The following is a 21431-nucleotide window of genomic DNA, read 5'->3' as shown; positions in this document are numbered from 1 at the left end:
ACAGGTTCCATCGCCGGAATGCATGTGAGTGTTGTGGATTCAGATAGGTCTCTTGTAATGCAAAACAGAGTGCATCATACCTGCCCGAAAGATAATTGACATCGTCAAAATTGGAGAGGAGCCCTCGACAATTCCACTGAAGGATCGCCATAATAGAGAAAATGAGGGAGGTGTGTACAAGACATGTCTGCACTATGAAGAAGAGTGTACTGTTTGAGGATAGTTTCATTATTTCTTCTTAAGGGCCATTATTGGCTGTCTCGGAGTTTTCTTCCGAGCAGCCGCTAGTTCTTTTGGATATATATCAGGAAGTGAGCCACTCCGTGAAATATCTCCCTTAGGCTTCCTTTGGGATTGTGAGCTCACACTCGTGAATGAGCCTTGCGAACTCGTGTCATCATCGCATTCCATGGAGCTTGCCTCCACGGTTTGTGATGATGACGGTGGCGTCTGTGAAAATGACGCCACGGAAGAGGATTGTGAAACTGTGGTTACTGTTACAGGAGGTGGTGTTTGAGAGAGAAGTGTATGTGTTTCTTCACTTTGTGTTGTCTTTTCTGTCTGTGTTGCACATGAAATCATCCTTGATTTCTCTTTAACGACAGATGAAAAGGATTTCTGAAACAGGAAGGGAGTTGCCTTCTTCCTGGCTTCTGGATAACTTAGTTTCTGTGTAACTTTGATGTGCATAACTTCTTTCTCAAACTTCCACTTTGGGCAAGACCTAGAGTACGAAGGGTGGTCACCTGAGCAGTTAACGCAGTGATCAGGACCTCTGCACTCTTTGGAGTTGTGGTCCAGCGCGCACAGCATGCAGAGCTTCTGCACGCATCAGAAGGATGGCCAAAGCGGTTACATTTAAAACATCTAAGTGGGTTAGGAATATATGGCCGCACTTCTGCAGTCAGATACCCTACCTTCAGTCTTTCTGGTAGAGTCGGGCAGTCGAATGTGAGAATTGTGTTCCGTGTCGTTATGTACTCATTGTTCTTCCTGATTTTTATTTTCCTTACATCAATCACCTTTTGGCTTTTTAGGTTTTCAAGAATCTCTTCCGAAGGAACATCAATGAGTTCAGCTAACGACAGGACACCACGGCAGCTAATATTTAGAGTCCTGTGCAAGCTTGCTGTTATTTTGATTCCGAGCATCTGCTGTGCGTTCAGTATGAGCTCACAATCAGCTTCAGAGGTGCATTTCAGTAATAAGTCACCTGATCTAAGGCGCTTAATTTCTATCACATTCTTTGATACAGACGCCACCGCCTTCTCAATGAAGAATGGCGACATTTTCTCAAGTGGAGTGCTTGTTTCAGTCTCTGTGCTCGCACTACTAACGACAACATATTTAGTTTGAAAGGTGTCAAACACCTTGACTTGTTTGAAGACTTCGGTCCGCGGACGGCTGCCGCCCGCGATCGAGGGAGAAGAAGAACGTTTTAATATGCGAGGTTTAAGAAATTGAATGTTCCCATTGGTCACCCACACTTCACATTCATACATGTGGGAAGGTCCCGGAGGTTTAAGGAAAACCCATCGGCCGACCGCCACCGTTCAAGGCTTCTACCCTTCGCCTTTCATCCCCTGGGCACTGTACGGATAACACCTTAGGACTGGGGGCTGGGGTCCGTGGTGGCGCCACTCACCAAACACCAGCCGAAGCCGGTGCCCACTGCGGGGACGCGATATCTGCAACATCTTTCTGTATGCTCTTTCACGCCTTCGAGTAACGTTTTGCTGCTATTCCGAATTAATTTCCAGTTTTCCCCCTGATAACAAGAATAGGTGTTGTGTTCTTGCAGCCTCAGAGGTGTCCGTCACACAGCTGTAGCACACAAAATACTGAATAGGGGCGGGCTTTCCGAGGCAACCCCTCTACGATGGAGCATCACCTGGAAATTAATGAAGCACACCAACTAGTTATGGCAACTAGTAGTTCTTAATCGATGTACATTATGAGATTTGTGCAAAGTTTCAATCTGTATAAGCTGTAAACGGTGATTCCACGTTAATGTAACAGTTAATCGGCCGTCAGGGCTGTCATCACTTTAAAGCCATTTAAGGTGAGTTTTGTGTGTGCTACACCACGCATGCGTTCCAGAAGCACAAGACTGGTGGCAGCTCCAGGACTGTACACAACGTTAAAGGTTAAGAAGGTGGCGATCAGCAATACCACTGTGTCCCCCACGCAGGATGCCCGGACCATGAACTCTTCGGTCAAAACACCGAATGATGCAGAAGTTTGCAAGTCATCTCCCGTGTGGATGATGGTAGGATACATATGCGCCTCTCCTGCCTTCTGCAAGTAAAGTATGTTAGGAGTGAAATTTTTAAGAGTGCCTGGAAAACAATACCACATTATCAGAGAATAATACGATTTCATAAGATCTATCTCTTCCGCGGCAAATGCATAACATAATTCAGGGGTTAAAATTGAGTTGGTATTTGCTGCCGTGAATGAAATAAGGTTACATGAGGATGTTTCTCATCAGCTTTGCAGGGATGTGATTGACCCAAGCCATTTTAAAGAACCTAATGTAGCAGGAAAAAATCCCTTTTCGAGCAACAAAACGGTGCTTTTGAGCGGATATGCTACATAATCATGCACACTCTATATATTTTAGTTTTAAAAAATTTTCAACAGAGTGACGTACATGTGGTCACCTCCTTGTAGCGATTGTCATGTGCTGCAATAAGTTGAAGTAGGTTACCGGTAATGACAAAATTTAGACCAGTGTTCATAACAGCGAAAGAGCGGTGTCAAAATATGAAACTTCCAGGTGGAGTACAGTACACAAGTGAATATAGATAACTGCGAATAATTTCTCATTAGTCATTTTGTGCCGATATTTTGCAGTTACAGTGCAATAATAGAAAATGCCAAGGCTAGCTTACTGATGAGAAAGTACTATGTGTGGTCTTAACACTACGACATCTTTTCAGTTATTTTCGCACTCAATTTGTGCACTGTGCTTTCACGTAGTGCTAGAATAACTTAGGCTGGACACAGTGTTGTACATAGCGGCGCTACTAGTAGCGCCGCTGCCGTATTCGCAACTTTTTTCAGGAGCGGAGTAGCGATCGCGCTACATTTTAAATTGATAACGGAAAAAGTATTTCCGCTACAAATACGGGTAGCGGCGGACTCTTTCTCCGCTACCGCTACTTTTCATAATATGGAAGACGTGGTACACAGAGAGAAAAAGTGAGATAACGATGAAGCAGATGATGATGATGATGATGATTCGGAATTTAATGGTGCAAGGGCAGCTTAGGCCATAATGCGCCAAGACAGATGTTGAGCATGTACTTAGACTAAAATTATAATGATTATATTAAAACCAGACAGAACGATGAAGCAGAATTTCTTATTGTCTTTCTTTTAGTTACTTGTTAATCAGGGAGTCTAATGTGGCGATGTTCCCCAATTTCACTAACTTTTATGAGCTAAGCGCAATTGAATAGTTAGGAGTATACAGGGTGTCCCAGAAAACGTGTAATTGAATTTTAATTTAAAATCTACGCCACATAGAATTATGCGGTCAACGGCATTTGTTCTGACTAGGCTTTTGCCACCTCCTGATGTGCATGTCATGTAACCTAAGTTCAATTATGTAAATTTTTGCGAACTGAACTCGGAAATTTGCCAAGTAAAGATCACCTTTTTACCCCACCAATGTGTAGAGCGTGGCGAATTTACTCAAATTAATGATAATTCACAGGGTATTAAGGAGCTATCGTTTCAGGAAAAAAAAAATAAATGCCGAAAATCATGCTCTACGGAGCTTCCAGAGTATAGCGCGCGACGAATTTTTCAGCGCAATGATTGTCAGTCCGACGAAAGGAGGTTGGAAACCCAGCCCACACCAACATGGTAGAAACAGATAACAGAGACATAGCTTATCGCGTCCGACTTCGGCTGGGGCATAACTGTCCTGCCCTAATTTCAGGAACTGTCACTTTTTTTCTACTATCGCTCTGTGGGCTGGGTGTCACGTTGTGATTATTTAAATTTTGTCACTTCCACGAACATGTAGACGATTCCACGTGTTGCTGTATACCACCACTTAGCCAAGGCACATCATGAATGCAGTTCAGATAACTATAGATAAGTATCGGGTCACTACTGCACCTCTTGGTTCAGATTTAGGACTTGAGGATCAATCGTACTACACACGCCGCTTACCCTTTGTCGTAATAGAGCTCGTGCACGGGTTCAGGAACAAAATGCATAAGAGAGCACACGACTACACAAATGCAAAGACGTTCACACTTTTATACGGTCGGCGAATGTGCAGAGGAAACACCTAAATTACCAGGCTGCGCCTTAGACGCCAACACCACAGCCGACGTTTCCCAGTTCAAAGCAGATTCTGCGTCGATGCCGATGGCGGTTGGTCGCATTTTACGATGAGAGCATTATGGCTATAGTTTCGGTTTGACAGACCGGGAAGCGTATTTCGAAAACCTTACCGAAACAGAAGAGAGGCGGCGGCGGCGGCAGAAAACCCCGAAAACCCGATGCGTTTGCTGTACGGACGCCGACGCCGGCTATTTGTAAATTTGTGCGCATCGCCCACAGGGCAGGGCGGGGGTGTTGTTTCCAATGCAGATTGGATCTCATTACGGCCGAAGTCTCATTACGACCGATGTCTCAATACGGCCGAAGGTAGTCTCATAACGGCCGAAGATGTCTCATAACGGCCAAAAGTCAAAATGTGTATTGTAACGTGCATTGACATGCAATGTTGCAGCCAGGTATGGATCTACATTCCAGGGGGTATATAGGCCATGCAGTGTGCCCTTAGGGCCCTTATCATATATATAAACATATTGTGTGACAATCAGTATGTTATCATACCACAGCACAATGCAGCATATTGTGTAATGTGTACACCCCAAAGGTAGTGTTGATGTTGCTGTAAAGGAGCAGGCTACTAGGTGGAGTTAGCTACTTGTGGAGAGCTAGATGAACATCGGCTTTGTTGTGACGTTTTTTGGAGACATCCTGCAGTCATTGGCCAAAAAGGAACACCTATCTCAGTCGACGTGAATTTATTTCCATTCGCTTTACAATGGTACAATTCTTGCTTCTGGAATGAGTAGACCTGCAATAAGCAAAGAGCAACCGTGAATAGGCTAGAATATTAAAAAAACAGGCATTTGACTCTACATGGCTGGTTTTAATGTGCACAAGCTGCATACATGTTGATATGTGTCTGTTATTTCATACAAGGCTAACATAAACCTTCATCTAGACAAAAAAATGAAAAAAATGTGACTTCCAGGTAAACACAATGCATAACCATGACATGAATTTAGTTGCATTAGTTTATTCACTTAATGGAAACGTGAATATGAAACAGTGATACATTACAATTCATGAAATGATGCATGCATGACTTTCCTTTTCTCGTTTCTTCTTATAAAAGTAGTGCACGAATTAACTCTCGTGCACTACTACACAATTTTTCACTTCACAACAGAACCGTATGATACAATTGGTAATACAGCTCACCTCTTCAGCCAAGACTCCCTGGGCCGCAACATCCTGTTAGCCATGTTGTATTTTTCGGAATCCTTCGCGTTCCCACATAACATGACTGAAATGGAAAATAGCTATAAATAACAATGTACTTAAATGACTTCCTCTTGAAATATTTATTGTAATCAGATATGCTTTTGCGCTTAGTACAGTGCAAAAGCCTGCTCAACATTTGCAGATGTTCGCGGTAAGCAATTCGAGGAGATCAATTCAAGTATGCCGACTTGTGCTTTTATTTTTGAACAAATATGACGACAAATTTTAACAAATGAAATATGGCTCACAATGATAAATGCTACTGTACGGTGCGGCATTATCGGTGTCTTACCTTCGAATGAATTTGTTGTTCCTGAACGCGCAACGAACAACAAACGGTGCGAACGTGCCGAGCTACATATCTATTACAGGCACTTCGGCTGTTTTGATTCAGTCAAATTACTCGTATGAGAATGCAACTATGTGTGGATAACACATTGCTAAGCCAAACAGTCTACGAAAGCATAACTCACCAGAATACTTTGTTCTTGGTCTCGGTCAACACAGCGCGATATACGTTGGGACTGTGACGATTCATTCAACTCAATGTTCACCGGAACAATACGCGCTGCTCGAAAGATAACGACGGAAAAAAAAGTGCCGCTTAAGTCCGCTAATTACCAGTTCTGACGAATGGTACTTACCTGAAGTTAGAGCAGGAATTATACGATGTATAGGGAGACACTTACTATCAGGGTTTACAACTGCTTTTTCCCATTTTTCGTGCGTCGGAGCTCAAGTTCAAAGCTAAATGATTGAAATCTGGGATCCCAGATGGGGCGCTGCCACTCCCATCATATATAGTGTCACTTCCCTAATCCCTACCCGTCTTTCCTCTTGCCGACTGAGGAGGAGATGGAGGTACATACGAGAGACAGTACGAGGGTGTGCACAACTACATTTATTGGCCATAGGAACGAGGTAGGTTAGACTGATGGCCTAAGGTCATACTCTGCCTCGACCTGTCAGGAGAGAAGAATACAAAAGTATGAGTAAACAGGGTGTGTAAGGGCACATAACCCACCCACATAACCACGGCCACATAACCACATAAGGCCACATAACCACGGGAGGGCACACCTCCTGATAGTAAGTGTCTCCCTATACATCGTATAATTCCTGCTCTGACTTCAGGTAAGTACCATTCGTCAGAACTGGTAATTATACTTCTGTATATGTCGCCACTTACTATCAGGGTTTACAACTGCTGGTTCAAAGCTGTGTGCACACCTGAGATAGCACCTGAACCCCGAAGCTAGTCCTTGAGCGAGCCTCACGCCTGTAGAAACGATTGAGTGTAGTGTCAGAAGACCAGTCAGCAACTTTGAGTATCTCAGAGACAGGAACCCCCCTATCTAGTGCTTTGGATGTTGCTGCACCCCTAGTAGAGTGTTCTTGGAAGATGCGGGTGTCAATACCCGAAAGATTCAGGACCCGTTTTAGCCAATTTGCAATAGTATCGCGTGAGGCAGGCTTATACGGCTTCTGGGTTGTCAGAAGGAGCTGAGGACAGCTGTTCCGATGGGGGAGGGTGCGTGCTATATAAGATTGCAGGCAGAGCACAGGACAAAGAAGAGGTTCCTGTGGCAAGGCAGGAATAAAAAGGGAAGGTGCAGTCCCTGAGGGCCTGGATGTTTTCCGTAACCCATTGAGAGCTATATCCCAGCCCAAAGCTTGTCGTCTTATACTCTCTGTAGACAACAAACGTAGGTCTGCCGAGCGGCCAGCCGTATCAAGGGCTAGGAGCATGGTCAATTTGTAAGTTAAAAGGCGTAAGGGCAGGGAGCTGTTTGAGCCGAGGGACGAGATGTAAGAGGTGACCACTTCCACAGGCCAAGTAGTGGTATATTTTGGGAGAGGGGGATTAAGATTAAATACTCCCCTAAGCTGGCGAGACACAGAAGGGTGCTCGCCTAAAGGATACCATTCGCAGCTACCGATAATCTGGGACAGGGCGGACCGATAGCAGTTGATCGTTCTATAAGCTAGACGTTCGTTGAAGTGGAGATGGGCAAAAAAATTCAGGACTGCTGTTATAGGGAGAGAAAGGGAATACATCGACCTTGTACTGCACCAGCTGTCCCACTTTCGCCAGCAAACGCTGTAAACAAGCTTTGTGCCCCTACGCCATGATGCTGAGATAAGCTCGGCAGCTTCTCCCGAAAGGCCTGGGTCTGTGAATGGTCGCTGGTCACTCTCCATACCGCCAGGCGAAGGCCCTGTTCCAACAGTGGATGAGCTACACCCTGGGAGTTCTGTAGAAGGTCTGGAAGTGGAGGAATTAGATGAGGCTCCTGGCATAAAAGACGCAGGAGGGTCGGATACCATGGCTGAGAGGGCCAGATCGGGGTTACTAGGACGAGAGTGGATTGTGACTCGCACATTTTCTGAAGGCAACGGCTTATTAGGCTGAAGGGGGGGAAAGCATAGAGACCTGGTCCCGACCAGGGCTGGCTGAAGGCGTCCACACCTGCTGACCCTGGATTCGGTTTCCAACTGAAGTAGTGTGGCACCTGGAAGTTCGATAGGTCTGCAAACAGGTCTACCAGAATTGGTCCCCACAGCTTCACGACTTTGCGGAATATTAAGGGATGCAGTCTCCAGCTGCTGCTGTCGAACCTGAAACGTGAGGCTCGGTCCGCCACCACATTCAGACTCCCTGGGATGTATTGCGCCTGCACTGTCAGGCCACGATTGAGACACCAAGACCATAGCTCGAGTGCTACCTGATTGAGGCGTGAGGAACGGGTGCTCCCCATCCGATTGGTGGCTTCCACTGCTGTACTGTTGTCTAGCTGGAGAAGGATCCGCCCTTGAGGTGGCGCTTTCACTAGAGCTTTGAGCCCCAAGAGGGCAGCTACCAGTTCCAACTCGTTTATGTGGAGGCAAGCCTGGTCGCTGGTCCATTGTTGGCCCACTACAGAACCCTCGGAGCTCGCCCCCCAGCCCCTCAGGGAGCTGTCTGACTGACTAATCTGAACTACAGATTTCTCGCGCAATGGTCGAGTGGGGCATGACAAGAGTGTCTTGCTCCACCACTGCAGGTCCTTGGTGGCCTCCACGGTGAGCGTAATTGTGCTCTCGTACGAACCCCGCTTCAAGGTCTGATGAAGCAGAGATTGGAGCGACCGGAGATGGAGAGGAGCTTCCAAGATTGCTAGGGATGTTGCACTCAATAGGCCAACGACTTTTGATAAATGTCTCGCCCGCCTTGGGCCCTGAAGAAGGGGTTCGAGCTCCTGGATGATGATTGTCTGACCCTTGCCCAGGGGTAGGCCAAGTGTGGGTTCTGGGGAGGTTGAAACTTCGAACCCCAGAAAGAGTAGCTTCCGAGTTGGTACGAGGTGGGATTTGGATTGGTTCACGATGCATGCATGCAAGAAATCTACTACAAAGCTCGTGGTGGCAAGTAGATGACAAGGAGACTGCTCCATGATCAAAACGTCGTCCAGGTAAATCACTAGCCGAACTCCCCGCGACCTCAGGTAAGCCACGACTGGTTTCATCAATTTGGTGAACACCCGTGGTGCAGACGTTAAGCCGAAAGGGAGCACATTCCATTGGTAGCAGGTCCCGTGATAGAGGAAACAAAGCCATGGACGATCGGAACTGCTGATCGGAATGGACAGGAAAGCGTCCTTGAGGTCTATTCGAACAAGAAAATCTCCCTAGAGGAGCAGTCCCCTTACAGTGTCCCAGCCCTCCATTTTGAAATGTTCGTGAGCAATGAAACGGTTTAGCTCTTTCAGGTTCAAGATGGGTCTCAACTGGAAATCTTTCTTGGGGACCAGAAATGGGGACAGAAAACGTGCATCCTTCAAGGGGATGGCAGATATTGCTCCTTTCTGCTGTAGTTCCTGGATCACTCCCCCGGTGGCAACCGAAGGACAAGGAACCTGAGTGTTGCTGTGGAGGGACTGATACGGCGGCCTCTGTGAGAACTCTAGATGGTAGCCCCTTATTGTTTTGAGGACCCACGCGTCGCGAGATAGCTGAGCCCAAGCCTGAACACAATGACTGGTACTGCCTGCCGTGAAGGGTGACGAATTACAGGACTTACCTCTTGGGCCTGGTGGTGCCCTTCCCTGCAAACCCCCCGGGAAGGGCCTCCCTGGAAAGGGTATGGGCTGGCGCCGAAAGGTACTGGGGCCGCCGCCTGCTGTTCTGGGACGTTTGGCTGCCGGTTCCTGCATCGGCTGGCGTGTGGGTTCCTGGCGGGCCTCTTTCAACACCCGGAATGTTTCATTCCGGGTGCGAAGTTGATCTAGGAAGCGCTGCCCAAACAGCTGCGACGTCCCCTCGTCCTCGGGTTGGGGGTCCTTAGACCCGAGGGAACGCAGGTCCGGAGCAATGCGCCCCAGGATGTTGTCCCGCCGTTCATTGCCTAGGCAGGTGAAGAGGCGGCCGAGGTGGGAGATGGTCGCCGCCAGGTGGTCAGCAATGACCCGTCTCTCCACTTGGCCGCTGGGGACATCATCCTGCGCCGTGGGTTCCCGGTCCGCACAACGCTCGAGGAGGGCCACAAGCGGACTGATTGATGAGACCACCGAGGCCTGTGCGTCTCGGAGGGCCTGGTCCCTCTGAGTGGCGCTGCTGTGGTCGATGTCACCGTCCGGTGACAGGGAGGGCCTTTCTGTCCCTTGGTGCCCCCCGCACCAGAGACTTCATTTCAGCATTTAATTCTGGTACCACCAGAAAAGGAAGTCTCTGGCGTGGGAAGTCTGAGAGGGCCTTCCAGCTTTGTCAGAGCCCCAATGGGCCCTGACAAATTGTGCGATAGAAGGGGGCACCTCCCGAGGACCCACACCGGCTAGGCCCGCCAACCAGTCCTCCTGGGGCGCCGTCTCTGAGGGGTCATGTTCTCCAGCCCTAGCGAGAATAGGACTGCTGGGGGGGGGGGGGGGTTCGTCATCACCAGAACCATCCTGGATATCGACCTCCTCCATTGCGAGGGGAGGGAGCCGGTCTGCCAGCGTGGCCACAGTGGCTGCCAGCGGTTCCACCATGGCCCGCAACTCTGACACCTCCTTGTTTGGGGTAGCCATGATCTGTGAGAAGAGGGTATTAAAGAAACAAGGGAAAGGGTGCAGGCTAGCTGGTATAGATCCATGAAGAAGACCGAGAGACACGGACACAGAAGACGACACACGTAGGTTCTCAGCTGAGAACCTACGTGTGTCGTCTTCTGTGTCCGTGTCACACATAGCAAGACTCGCGGACTCAAACAGGTAGTTGCAGACTTGTATGGCCGTCCAGCCTAAGTCGCAAACAGCACTAGTGTATACTATTGCAAGCCCAGACTGATAATTGCAGACTTATATGGCCGTCGAGCCTAAGTCGTAAGCAGCACTAGTGTAGGCTATTGCAAGAGCAGATAGGTAATTGCAGACTTATATGGCCGCCCAGCCTAAGTCGCAAGCAGTACTAGTGTAGGATATTGCAAGCGCAAACAGGAAACTGCAGACTTATATGGCCGTCCAGCCTAAGTCGTAAGCAGCACTAGTTTAGACTATTGCAAGCACCAACAAAATCGTCCGGGACCCTAACAGCTTCCGCAAGCTGCTGGACCAATTACTTTGTATGTAAATTCGTTGTATGTTCCTTCATTTTGCCACACCCCTCTGTAATTCTCTGACCTGAGGGTAAATAAAGAAAGAAAAGAAAGAAAGAAAATAATTGCAGACTTATACGGCCGTCCAGCCAAGTTGCAAAAGGTGCAGCCCGCGTTTTCCAGAGCGAACCGAAAGTGGCGGGGACGCACGTTCCTCCAATTAAGTTATCTCTGTCCAACAGGTTATTTCAACGAGAAAGGTAACTCACCTGTACCGAGCAGGGGTAAAAAAAGGAAAACTGAGAGACGCAAGATAATTAATCTAAGTAAGAAACAAAAAGAAACTGAAGCTAACGGAGGAACAAAGCGGCAAACTTGTCTCCGACGGACGTCAAAAGAGGAAAGACGGGTAGGGTTAGGGAAGTGACACTATATATGATGGGAGTGGCAGCGCCATCTGGGATCCCAGATTTCAATCATTTAGCTTTGAACTTGAGCTCCGACGCACGAAAAATGGGAAAAAGCAGTTGTAAACCCTGATAGTAAGTGGCGACATATACAGAAGTATAATTTGCACATTACAGCACTACAAATCGATAGATAATATTATTGCGTCGTAAACTACAACTGATCGCTAACATAAGAAACGAGATACCCAACGTTGCTAGACACCATCCGAACTTCCGAAGTGAGAGCGTGAGAGTATATATAATAAGATATCAAAACACGAAAGGAAGAGTATTGATCGACCCTTCTTCTATAGCATGCAAAACGTGATTAGCGCTGAGATGAACATGCATGTCCATGACGTGAGTTATTTTCACTGATCAAAAAGAGGTCACGTGGGATTGCGTGACGCTTGCGAAATGTGCAGCAATGTGCGGTGAGCATCATGGCGAAACAAAACTTTTAAATCGTGCATTGCACTTGATGGTAGCTGCAGGAAACGAAGCAAACTTATGAGACACTGGATTGCAGGTATGTTGGCATCTTTTTCATTCCTGCGACGTATAGCGTTGCGCAACCAGACGACGGGAGTTCGAGTTGGACTTGCACATAACTTCATTTTCATATTTCACATCTCATGCTTCTCGTGTAATGGGGTAGGGTACTGCTCTCAAGCGGTGAATCACCCCAGGTCATAGTCATGATTTAGTTGTTGTTGTTGTTCATTCCTGCATATCATTTCACATTACAGTATACGTGAATACATGGTGTCATGTCTCGCGATGCTGGTGAAGTAGTTGCATAGGGAAGTGTGCATGGTTCTAGACTTTTAATTGTTGATCGCGTATTCGGAATATCGGTACCTCTCGCGTTGTGGCTTGCATGTGACCAACCAAGTGCTGTTCCCTTACTAGCGCTTCCTACAAACGACAAAACGAAACGTGTGGGAATGTATATTTTTGATTACTCATATATAACAAGAAAGTGTATCGTTTTCAGGTTGCTGCCACTACTCCATGTGGCCGCAATTGTCTTGCGTGTATGATTACACTAACGACGTCGCCCACTACGGCGGAAGTGTTTTGCGTACACGCGTTTCAGCATGAAGCCTGCAGGTAACATCTGATGCTTACCCTTCGGATATTCTGAATTTACATATTGTAGCTTAGAGGAATTCCGAATGCTCAGAGTGACACACACTTATAACATTGTGACATCAGTGCAGTGGCATAAGCTCTAATGTAGTGCCCCACGAAAATGAACAAGGGGCAGTGGTTTATCCAGAATCCCAAGCACGAGAGGGGTGTTGGAAAAAATGGTGAGGGGAAGTCATCATTATAGTTACGTCATTACAGCTTAACATATCATTACAGACGTATCTGAAGCTGAAATCGCAAGGCCACCCCCTGTAGGGGGTGCACAGGCAAAAAAGTTAGGGGGGGTCTGGATAAAGCACTGACGAGGGGGACTCCTCCACCCCATGTCAAGCCTCATAAAACACCTCCTGAAATATTTTCCTGGCTATGCAGCTGCATCATTATGACGTAATTGTCATTGTTGTCCATAATTCTTGAATATGTTTTGAATATATGGAAAAAAGTCTGCTTGACAGCATATGTCTTATGGTCATCATCAAACAAGAGCATATGTCATTTTGTTCAGTGCCTTATGTACTTTTTTTAAATTTCAGGTGGACGTAAATTGTAGAAGGCAGGTAGTGGGGGAGAAGATCATGGTCATAGGCCATGTGGCTCCTGGAGCTCCCAGTGGGCTCCGTTGTGGAGTACTTTTCAGAACACACACACACACCGTTTGCTCACAGAACTAACGAGTAGGATGTTGCTTGAATACTGAGAGAAAATGGCGTAACACATACAAATATCGTGTGACACATATGACAATAAAAACATTTTTCACGAGGGATGCATGAAACACTGTCGCAATATTGTGTGCATGAACCATTGTGTGTGACACAAGCCGTGGGGGCAATCCGCCTAAGACACATTTTGGGAAGCATAAAACACAGTATATACACAGCTAATATGGTGGATGCCTCTTTTTTCTTTTTGGCCGTTATGAGACATCTTCGGCCGTAATGAGAATCCCTTCGGCCGTATTGAGACTTTGGCCGTAACGAGACACTTGTGGATTAAAAGATTTGAGGCCGTAATGAGACTTTCGGCCGTAATGAAACTTCGACCGTAATGAGATGTTACCCTAGAGGGTGCTACGAGCGACGCTTCAACACTAGGGGCCGCTGCTGTCGCATTCCGCGGATGACGTCATTGCTCCTTCGGGGAGCATGGGGAGAGACAGCGGAAGGCATGGGATGCCGATGCGAAATAGAGCGCCCTTGTGCAAGCCTGTGGTGGCGCTGCGAGCGATAGGACAGCCGCTCTCGGTGGCGGCTCTCCACGGCGTTGTTATGGCCTCGTGACCGCGATACGCGGCGTCAGCGGCATAGGGTTTTGGGTCCAGCGTTGTGTAGCAGACTTTGAGCGAGTTTATATTAATCTCACTCCGTTTATTGTTCAACTGATGGTTGTTGTTTGAGAGCTCAATTGCTATGCTGTGAGATTGGGGTGTACGGCACGCATACGGCGTACAACAATATAAATAAATTAATAAAAACAAAGGGACGTGCACGATAAATTACGCCACATTATTCTTCCCGTGTTGCTACACTTTGGGTCCAGCGTTGTGTACCAGTCTATCTCACTCCGTTTATTGTTCAACAGATGGTTGTTGTTTGAGAGCTCAATTGCTATGCTGTGAGATTGGGGTGTACGGCACGCATAAGACAATATAAATAAATTAATATAAACAAAATGACGTGCACGATAAAATTATTCTTCCCGTGTTGCTACACTCTGCATTATAAACGCACTTTCGCGAACCAGTCCGTTCACAAACAGCCGTGTACATCCCGTTGTGTATATATTAGACTTGGATACTTTCCTTTTAATTGCCTAATAACGCTTTTGCGGCACGAGCGCGTATATTAGCAGGCTCCAGACTTGCGCAATATTATTTTGGTGATGCCTCATATGTTCAGACAAGAGTGGAGGAAAGTTGTTCCTATTTGCATTATGTATTTATTCACTTCAGTATATCATTCTCACATACTAGTGTAAATTTAATTAGCGGTTAGTAATACTGCAGTATAAGCAATTTAGCACACTACAGTGCTGTAAGATGTATTGTAATCACCTTATGGCTGCAAAATCACTGGGTGGATATCAGTAAAATTTTAGTGCCTTCCTTTCTGTGGTGGTCACTATCACTAATAGGGATTCAGTTAAGCGTTGTGGCAATTCCAATGTAAACAGTCATCTGCTATATGGGAAAGTGAGTGACTATTGTCGAACAAGTCTCAATAAACATGATACCTTCTACAATACCATCTGTTATTCCTAAATGTCAGTATGACAAGGTATGAAGTAATGTTAACGTAGTGCATGTTATCCAAAGCAAGTTCTTCCACATCCCCCCCCCCCCATATACACACACAGTCTGAAAAAAAAAACGGGTCTCAGATTCGCCTCTGGTAACATAATTTAACTACACAAATGGAGATATGTGCAATCAAACACATTTGCAAGGAAAGCATGACGATTATTGCACTTGCAACAGTCATGTCAGTAGGTCATGCATTGCACACCTTGGTATTTTTGAAATTTCTGAAACATTTCCATATCTTTTATATTCAACATGCTGGACATCTGGTGTGCAACACCTGATATCGAACCAGAATCTGAGCCAGTATTGGGTCACGAACACACCGGTGTAACATGAGCAACAATAAGGCAGACGACATGTCAACAAGTTGCAAACCGCTGTTCCATCTTGCACGTTTGTCATGCTCATCTAGGTATTTTTGAAATTTCTTAAACATCTTCACATCTTTTATATTCAACGTGCTGGACATCTGGTGTGCAACACCTGATATGGAATCAAAATCTGAGCCAGTATTGGGTCACGAACACACCGGTGTAACATGAGCAACAATAAGGCAGACGACATGTCAACAAGTTGCAAACCGCTGTTCCATCTTGCACATTTGTAATGCTCATCAAGGTATTTTTGAAATTTCTTAAACATCTCCACATCTTTTATATTCAACGTGCTAGACATCTGGTGTGCAACACCTGATATCATATCAGGTGTTGCACACCATTGTATTGTATTTAAAATACTGTATTTTAAATACAATTTGTGGTATTTTGGTACTCTACTCAATACTTTTTGTGTTGTGTATTTCTACTCTATTTAAAATACATTTTATGGTATTTTCTACTCAATACTCTAATTACATATTTTGGATCTCCCTCTCAAACTTTCTGTGTCTTGTCTTTCCATTATCTTGATTGTTCAGTCGAAATTCCTTGAGTCCCTCGGACTTGACCCGGACATTGGCCCTTCTTGGAAGTCTCCATTTAGAGGGTCACATATACTTAGTGGAGTTATGTGGTATCTCTTTGTCATCTTTTTGGGACTTATGTTTAGATGACTCCTATCACGCATCGGCGGCTTGCGTAGTGCGCGAGGTTTAGCCGTTTAGGTGATTCATGTCACATAGCGGTGACTAGCCGCATTGACCAGTGACCGGTGACTTTTTCCGTTCAAGGACAAATAGTATCTTAATTGTATTTCAAATACTTTTTGAAGTATTTTGTACTCTATCTTAATTAGTTTAATTTTCATGTATTTATACTCTATCTTAATTACATTCTAACGTTAGTATTTATTATCTTATCTTAAATACATTTTTGAGTATCTTGTACATGTCTGCTGATATGGAATCAAAATCTGAGACAGTATGGGGTCATGGACACACCGGTGTAACATGAGCAACAATGCAGACGACATGTCAACAAGTTGCAAACCGCTGTTCCATCTTGCATATTTATCATGCACATAGGTATTTTGGAAATTTGGAATATGAATAGAATGAATAAATGTTAACATAGTGCATGCTACCCGAAGCAAGTTCTTCCACATCCCCCCCCCCACACACACACACATACACTCAGAAAAAAAAAATGTCTTGGGTTTGCCTTCGCGAATGTAGCTTCTCTGATGAAATTACAGTCTGCAAGATGCACACTAAGTTGTTCAGTACATTGAATATAAGAGATGTGGCAATGTTTAAAAAAATTCAAAGATACCTAGATGTGGATGACAAATGTGCAAGAAGGAACAGCGGTTTGCAACCTGTTGACATGTCATCTGCCTTATTGTTGCTCATGTTGCACCGGTGTGTTCATGACCCAATACTGGCTCAGATTTTGGTTCGATATCAGGTGTTGCACACTAGTTGTCCAGCACGTTGAATATAAAAGATGTGGAGATGTTTAAGAAATTTCAAAAATACCTAGATGAGCATGACAAATGTGCAAAATGGAACAGCGGTTTGCAACCTGTTGACATATCATCTGCCTTATTGTTGCTCATGTTGCACCGGTGTGTTCATACTGGCTCAAATTTTGGTTCGGTACATATGGAACTGTGTATCTGCATTTGCGTAGTTAAATTATGCTACCAGAGGCAAACCCAAGATCCTTTATTTATTTATTTTTCCTGAGTGTGTGTACATGGGGGGGGGGGATGTGGAACAACTTGATTGGATAACATGCAGTACGTTAACATTTCTTCATATCTTGTCATACTGACATTTAGGAATCACAGATGGTATTGTAGAAGGTATCATGTTTATTGAGACTTGTTTGACTATAGTCACTCACTTTCCAATATAGCAGATGACTGTTTACATTGGAATTGCCACAACGCTTAACTGAATCCCTATTAGTGATAGTGACCACCACAGAAAGGAAGGCACTAAAATTTTACTGATATCCACCCAGTGATTCTGCAGCTATAAGGTGCTTACAATACATCATACAGCACTGTAGTGTGCTAAATCGCTTATACTGCAGTATTACTAACCGCTAATTAAATTTAAACTAGTATGTGAGAATGATATACTGAAGTGAATAAATACATAAAGCAAATAGGAACAACCTTCCTCCACTCTTGTCTGAACATATGCAGCATCACCAAAATAATATTGCGCAAGTCTGGAGCCTGCTAATATACGCGCTCGAGTCGCAAAAGCGTTATTAGGCAATTAAAAGGAAAGTATCCAAGTCTAATATATAACGACGGGATGCACACGGCTGTTTGTGAACGGACTGGTTTGCGAAAGTGGGTTTATAATGCAGAGTGTAGCAACACGGGAAGAATAATTTTATCGTGCACGTCATTTTGTTTATATTAATTTATTTATATTGTCGTATGCGTGCCGTACACCCCAATCTCACAACATAGCAATTGAGCTCTCAAACAACAACGATCTGTTGAACAATAAACGGAGTGTGATTAGTATAAACTCGCTCAAAGACTGGTACACAACGCTGGACCCAAAACCCTTCGCCGCCGCGTATCGCGGTCACGAGGCCATAACAACGCCGTGGAGAGCCGCCACCGCGAGCGGCTGTCCTATCGCTCGCAGCGCCACCACAGCTTTGCATACGGGATGTTCTATTTCGGATCGCCATCCCATTCCTCCCGCTATCTGCCCCCTGAAGGAGCAATGACGTCATCCGCGGAATGCGACAGCAGCGGCCCCTAGTGGTGAAGCGTTGCTCGTAGCGCCCTCTAGTGGTCTACCCTACACAATGTCTAATCCTTCTATTCATCGGAGTTAATCCGTCTATTGGGGGCTGCACCTAATTTATGATGTGTTTATTGGTCATTAGTGTGATGTCACTATGTAGGCGGGACATGACGCCATGGTCCCTTTAAAAGGAGAAACTTTGCTTTGTGAAGATATTCTGGATCTCAACTTGAAGTCTGGTGTCTATGAGACATCATATAGATTACAGAAAATAAATTGCTCATAAAATCTGCGTACTGTAATCAACAAATCAGTCTCGGGGTTTTCACATTATGCATAAATTGCTGTCTTCATCGATCCACGGCTGACTCTTCGCTTGACCACGTCCACATCCGAACCCATCCGGAACTGCTGCTGACATCATCTGAATCCATCCACCATCGTGGGATCACAGCACTACGTTCAACTTCATCATCATCATCATTATTCATTCATCCACATTTCTACTGGCGAGTAAAAATGTGGATTGTCACATTTTTACTGTTTTACTTTAGAATTTACATTAATGCGTTGGTTAAATTATTCCGTTGTTACATCAAAACGAGCACAAAACGTGAGTCAGTTGTGTAGTTCGGAGCTTACGTCATCATCATTGTTAATAATTATATAATGTAGTTCAGTTTATGTAGTATACCTGCTCTCGGCGTCAGAACTGCGCGCTGCAGGTAGCGCGGCATATCGCCTACAGGCCAAGGCCGCTACAACGGCCAAGCCAAAGCCAACCGGTTAAGTGGTGGTGGTGAAAGGGCTCGCCGTTATCGGCCTCACATAGGTGGGCAACGTCACGACTGACGCCCTGGGGGAATGTACGTCCTGGGCCGACTTCTAAGGGAACTGTGCCGACATATATCTGAAAGCGTCTGAGGAAAACCCAAGAAAAACCAGTTAAGTACAAACCAGTGGAGTGCAGCTGTACCTACCACAAGTTTCGCCACGAAAACCAACGCCACCCTCGGCCACGTGATCATCGGTATCGAATGACGAAGGCAGAGCCGGAATCTGGCCCCAAAAGGCGCGCGCTGACTTGATCTAATTGCGCATGTGCGCTGCTTGCTCTCTCCTACACCCTCTTCGTTCTCGGCGCTCCGCCGGGTCATCTGCTAAAATTATCGAGAGGCAGAAAATCAAAAACCCAGAACACAAAGAAAGGCACATGTACAAATTTATTCACACGGTAAACATATAAACAAGAAGCGACATTTGAATGAAAGTAAATCTACACGATGATTACGGAATACTGTAGAATAAATAAATAAATAATACATACTGCAGAACAACAGAAACCGTGACTTCATATTATACAATATTGAAAGGAACCTATTCGGCTTGGAGAAAGCAGATATTATTATGCACATAGCACGTAATGAGGCGCATGAGCCATTCGCTTCGTCCTAACACAACTGTAGAATTTTCAGCTGACAGGGGCTGCATGCTTGGGGACCGCAGGGCCACGAACAGCTGTCGGTGTCTGAATGAAAAGAAACCGGTTAACGATATGGTAAATCAGAGTATAATCAACGTTAATTGGCTGAATACGCTATGTGGGTTATGCTATCGGCCTTAGGCGCCGTTAGCCACCGACGTGCCGACTAATGACAAAATTCTGGGAGCGAGGCGCACGCGATACATGCCCACCAGTGCATTACACATCAGACACATTCAAATAGCAGAGCAAAACGCCACTAGTAGCCCGATACAGAATAGCACATGAACCAGGTCATGACTCATGACCGGCAGAAAGTGATGTAATACGGGACAAGAAGTACTTCAGTTATGCACACTGTTTGGCAGCAGTATTAAACGTCCGATCATTGATATGCATCATACGTTTGTCTGCTTACCTTTCATTCCGGCGTTCGTCTACGGCTCGAACATTTTCGAAATCCACGAAACGAAATCTTCCCTTGCCCACATAATCGTCAGCTGCACAACGCTCAGACGGGTCGGCGCCTCGGAGGAAACTTACGCGAGCGAATCCAGCGGTTAAATGAGCCTCAGCCAATCATGATCGAGAAAGATCACGTGATGGACCGGAGCCAATGAGAAGCACAGAGCCGGAATTTGGCGGGAAATGCCAGTGGCGACACTATTTTCGCAGAGCGAAAACCGCTCACCGTTCCTCCCCTGATTACGTCAACACAACTACATCTATTTAGCGATGCAAGTCCACAAGCGTATGGGACATGTGCATACCTCAGATGTGAAAACTACGAGAGCAATGTACAATGTACGTTGATTCTCTCCAAGGCTCGCCTAGCTACTCTTAAGAAATTATCGCTTCCCAGGCTGGAGCTCATGGGAGCTTTGATTGCTGCCAGGACCGCAAAATTTGTCAAGGACGAACTACGTATGCCGTCAGTTCCGACATATTTCTGGGTGGACTCCAACATTGCACTCGCTTGTATAAAAGGACGAGCTGCAAGATGGAAGACCTTTGTGCGCAACCGAGTCACGGAGATTCAGGCAACGTCGACAGCGGATCAATGGCGGTATTGCCCAGGAAAACAAAACCCCGCGGACTGTTTGTCGCGGGGCATGACCATTCACGCGATGTTAATGTGCTCGCACTGGTGGGAAGGTCCGAATTGGCTCAAGGATGGAGAATATCAGTGCCCAAAATTTGATGCTCCTTGCCGGACGGAACAATCGACCATGAAAGCCTGCAGTAACTCATCGCAGGTATGCATGTGACTCTCGAAAAAGTAGAACCCCTGATTGATATCCAGAATTTTAGCAGCCATGTGAATCTGCTACGAGTTACCGCTTGGGTTATGCGGTTTACTGCCAGACGCAAGAAGGCAGCCCAGCCGTCTGCACCGTGGCTAACCTCCGAGGAAATCAATGCAGCCGATGAGTACTAGGTAAATGATGCTCAAGAAGAGAGTTTTCCTTACGAGGTGGAGGAACTGAAACGTGGCAGCGCCATTCCGAAGACTTCCAAGATTGGGAAGTTGCAACCCTACTTGGACGAGTATGGTATCATGAGATACCATACCATGAGAAAGGGACGCCTGGAATTTTCACAAGAAACAACAACTTTATTGCGAGATGATCAATGGGGAGTTTCATCGCCAGGGGTGATTCTCTACCCCATTGCTGGTGGTGATGCGGGGAATGAAATAATGAGCCCCTTCACAATAAGGATCGAAGTCCTGTGGTATCCAGACAGGTGAAGAG

At 45.8% G+C, this 21431-nt stretch overlaps 1 protein-coding gene and 1 long non-coding RNA gene across 2 annotated transcripts in view; both read right to left on the bottom strand.

Annotated features, from left to right (window-relative positions):
- Positions 1–2194: 2194 nt before the first annotated feature.
- Positions 2195–21431, bottom strand: part of LOC135401506 (uncharacterized) — a 182121-nt gene continuing 162884 nt past the window's right edge. The window contains exons 3-5 of the long non-coding RNA XR_010424832.1: positions 19175–19354; positions 18889–19114; positions 2195–2298 (exon numbers count right to left, since the gene is read on the bottom strand). This is a non-coding gene — a long non-coding RNA (uncharacterized LOC135401506). The remainder of the gene's footprint in view (positions 2299–18888; positions 19115–19174; positions 19355–21431) is intronic.
- Positions 6520–10625, bottom strand: LOC135378582 (uncharacterized). The gene is made up of 3 exons (XM_064611639.1): positions 10496–10625; positions 9641–10219; positions 6520–6542 (listed from the first exon to the last, which is right to left on the bottom strand). The coding sequence occupies exons 1-3, from the start codon at positions 10623–10625 to the stop codon at positions 6526–6528; spliced, it is 726 nt and encodes a 241-aa protein (XP_064467709.1). The 3' UTR covers positions 6520–6525.

The sequence above is a fragment of the Ornithodoros turicata genome, chromosome 1 (assembly GCF_037126465.1).
Source record: "Ornithodoros turicata isolate Travis chromosome 1, ASM3712646v1, whole genome shotgun sequence".
Classification (NCBI taxonomy): domain Eukaryota; kingdom Metazoa; phylum Arthropoda; class Arachnida; order Ixodida; family Argasidae; genus Ornithodoros; species Ornithodoros turicata.
Note: the sequence above shows the minus strand (reverse complement) of the source record. Positions and strands in the feature narration are given on the sequence as shown.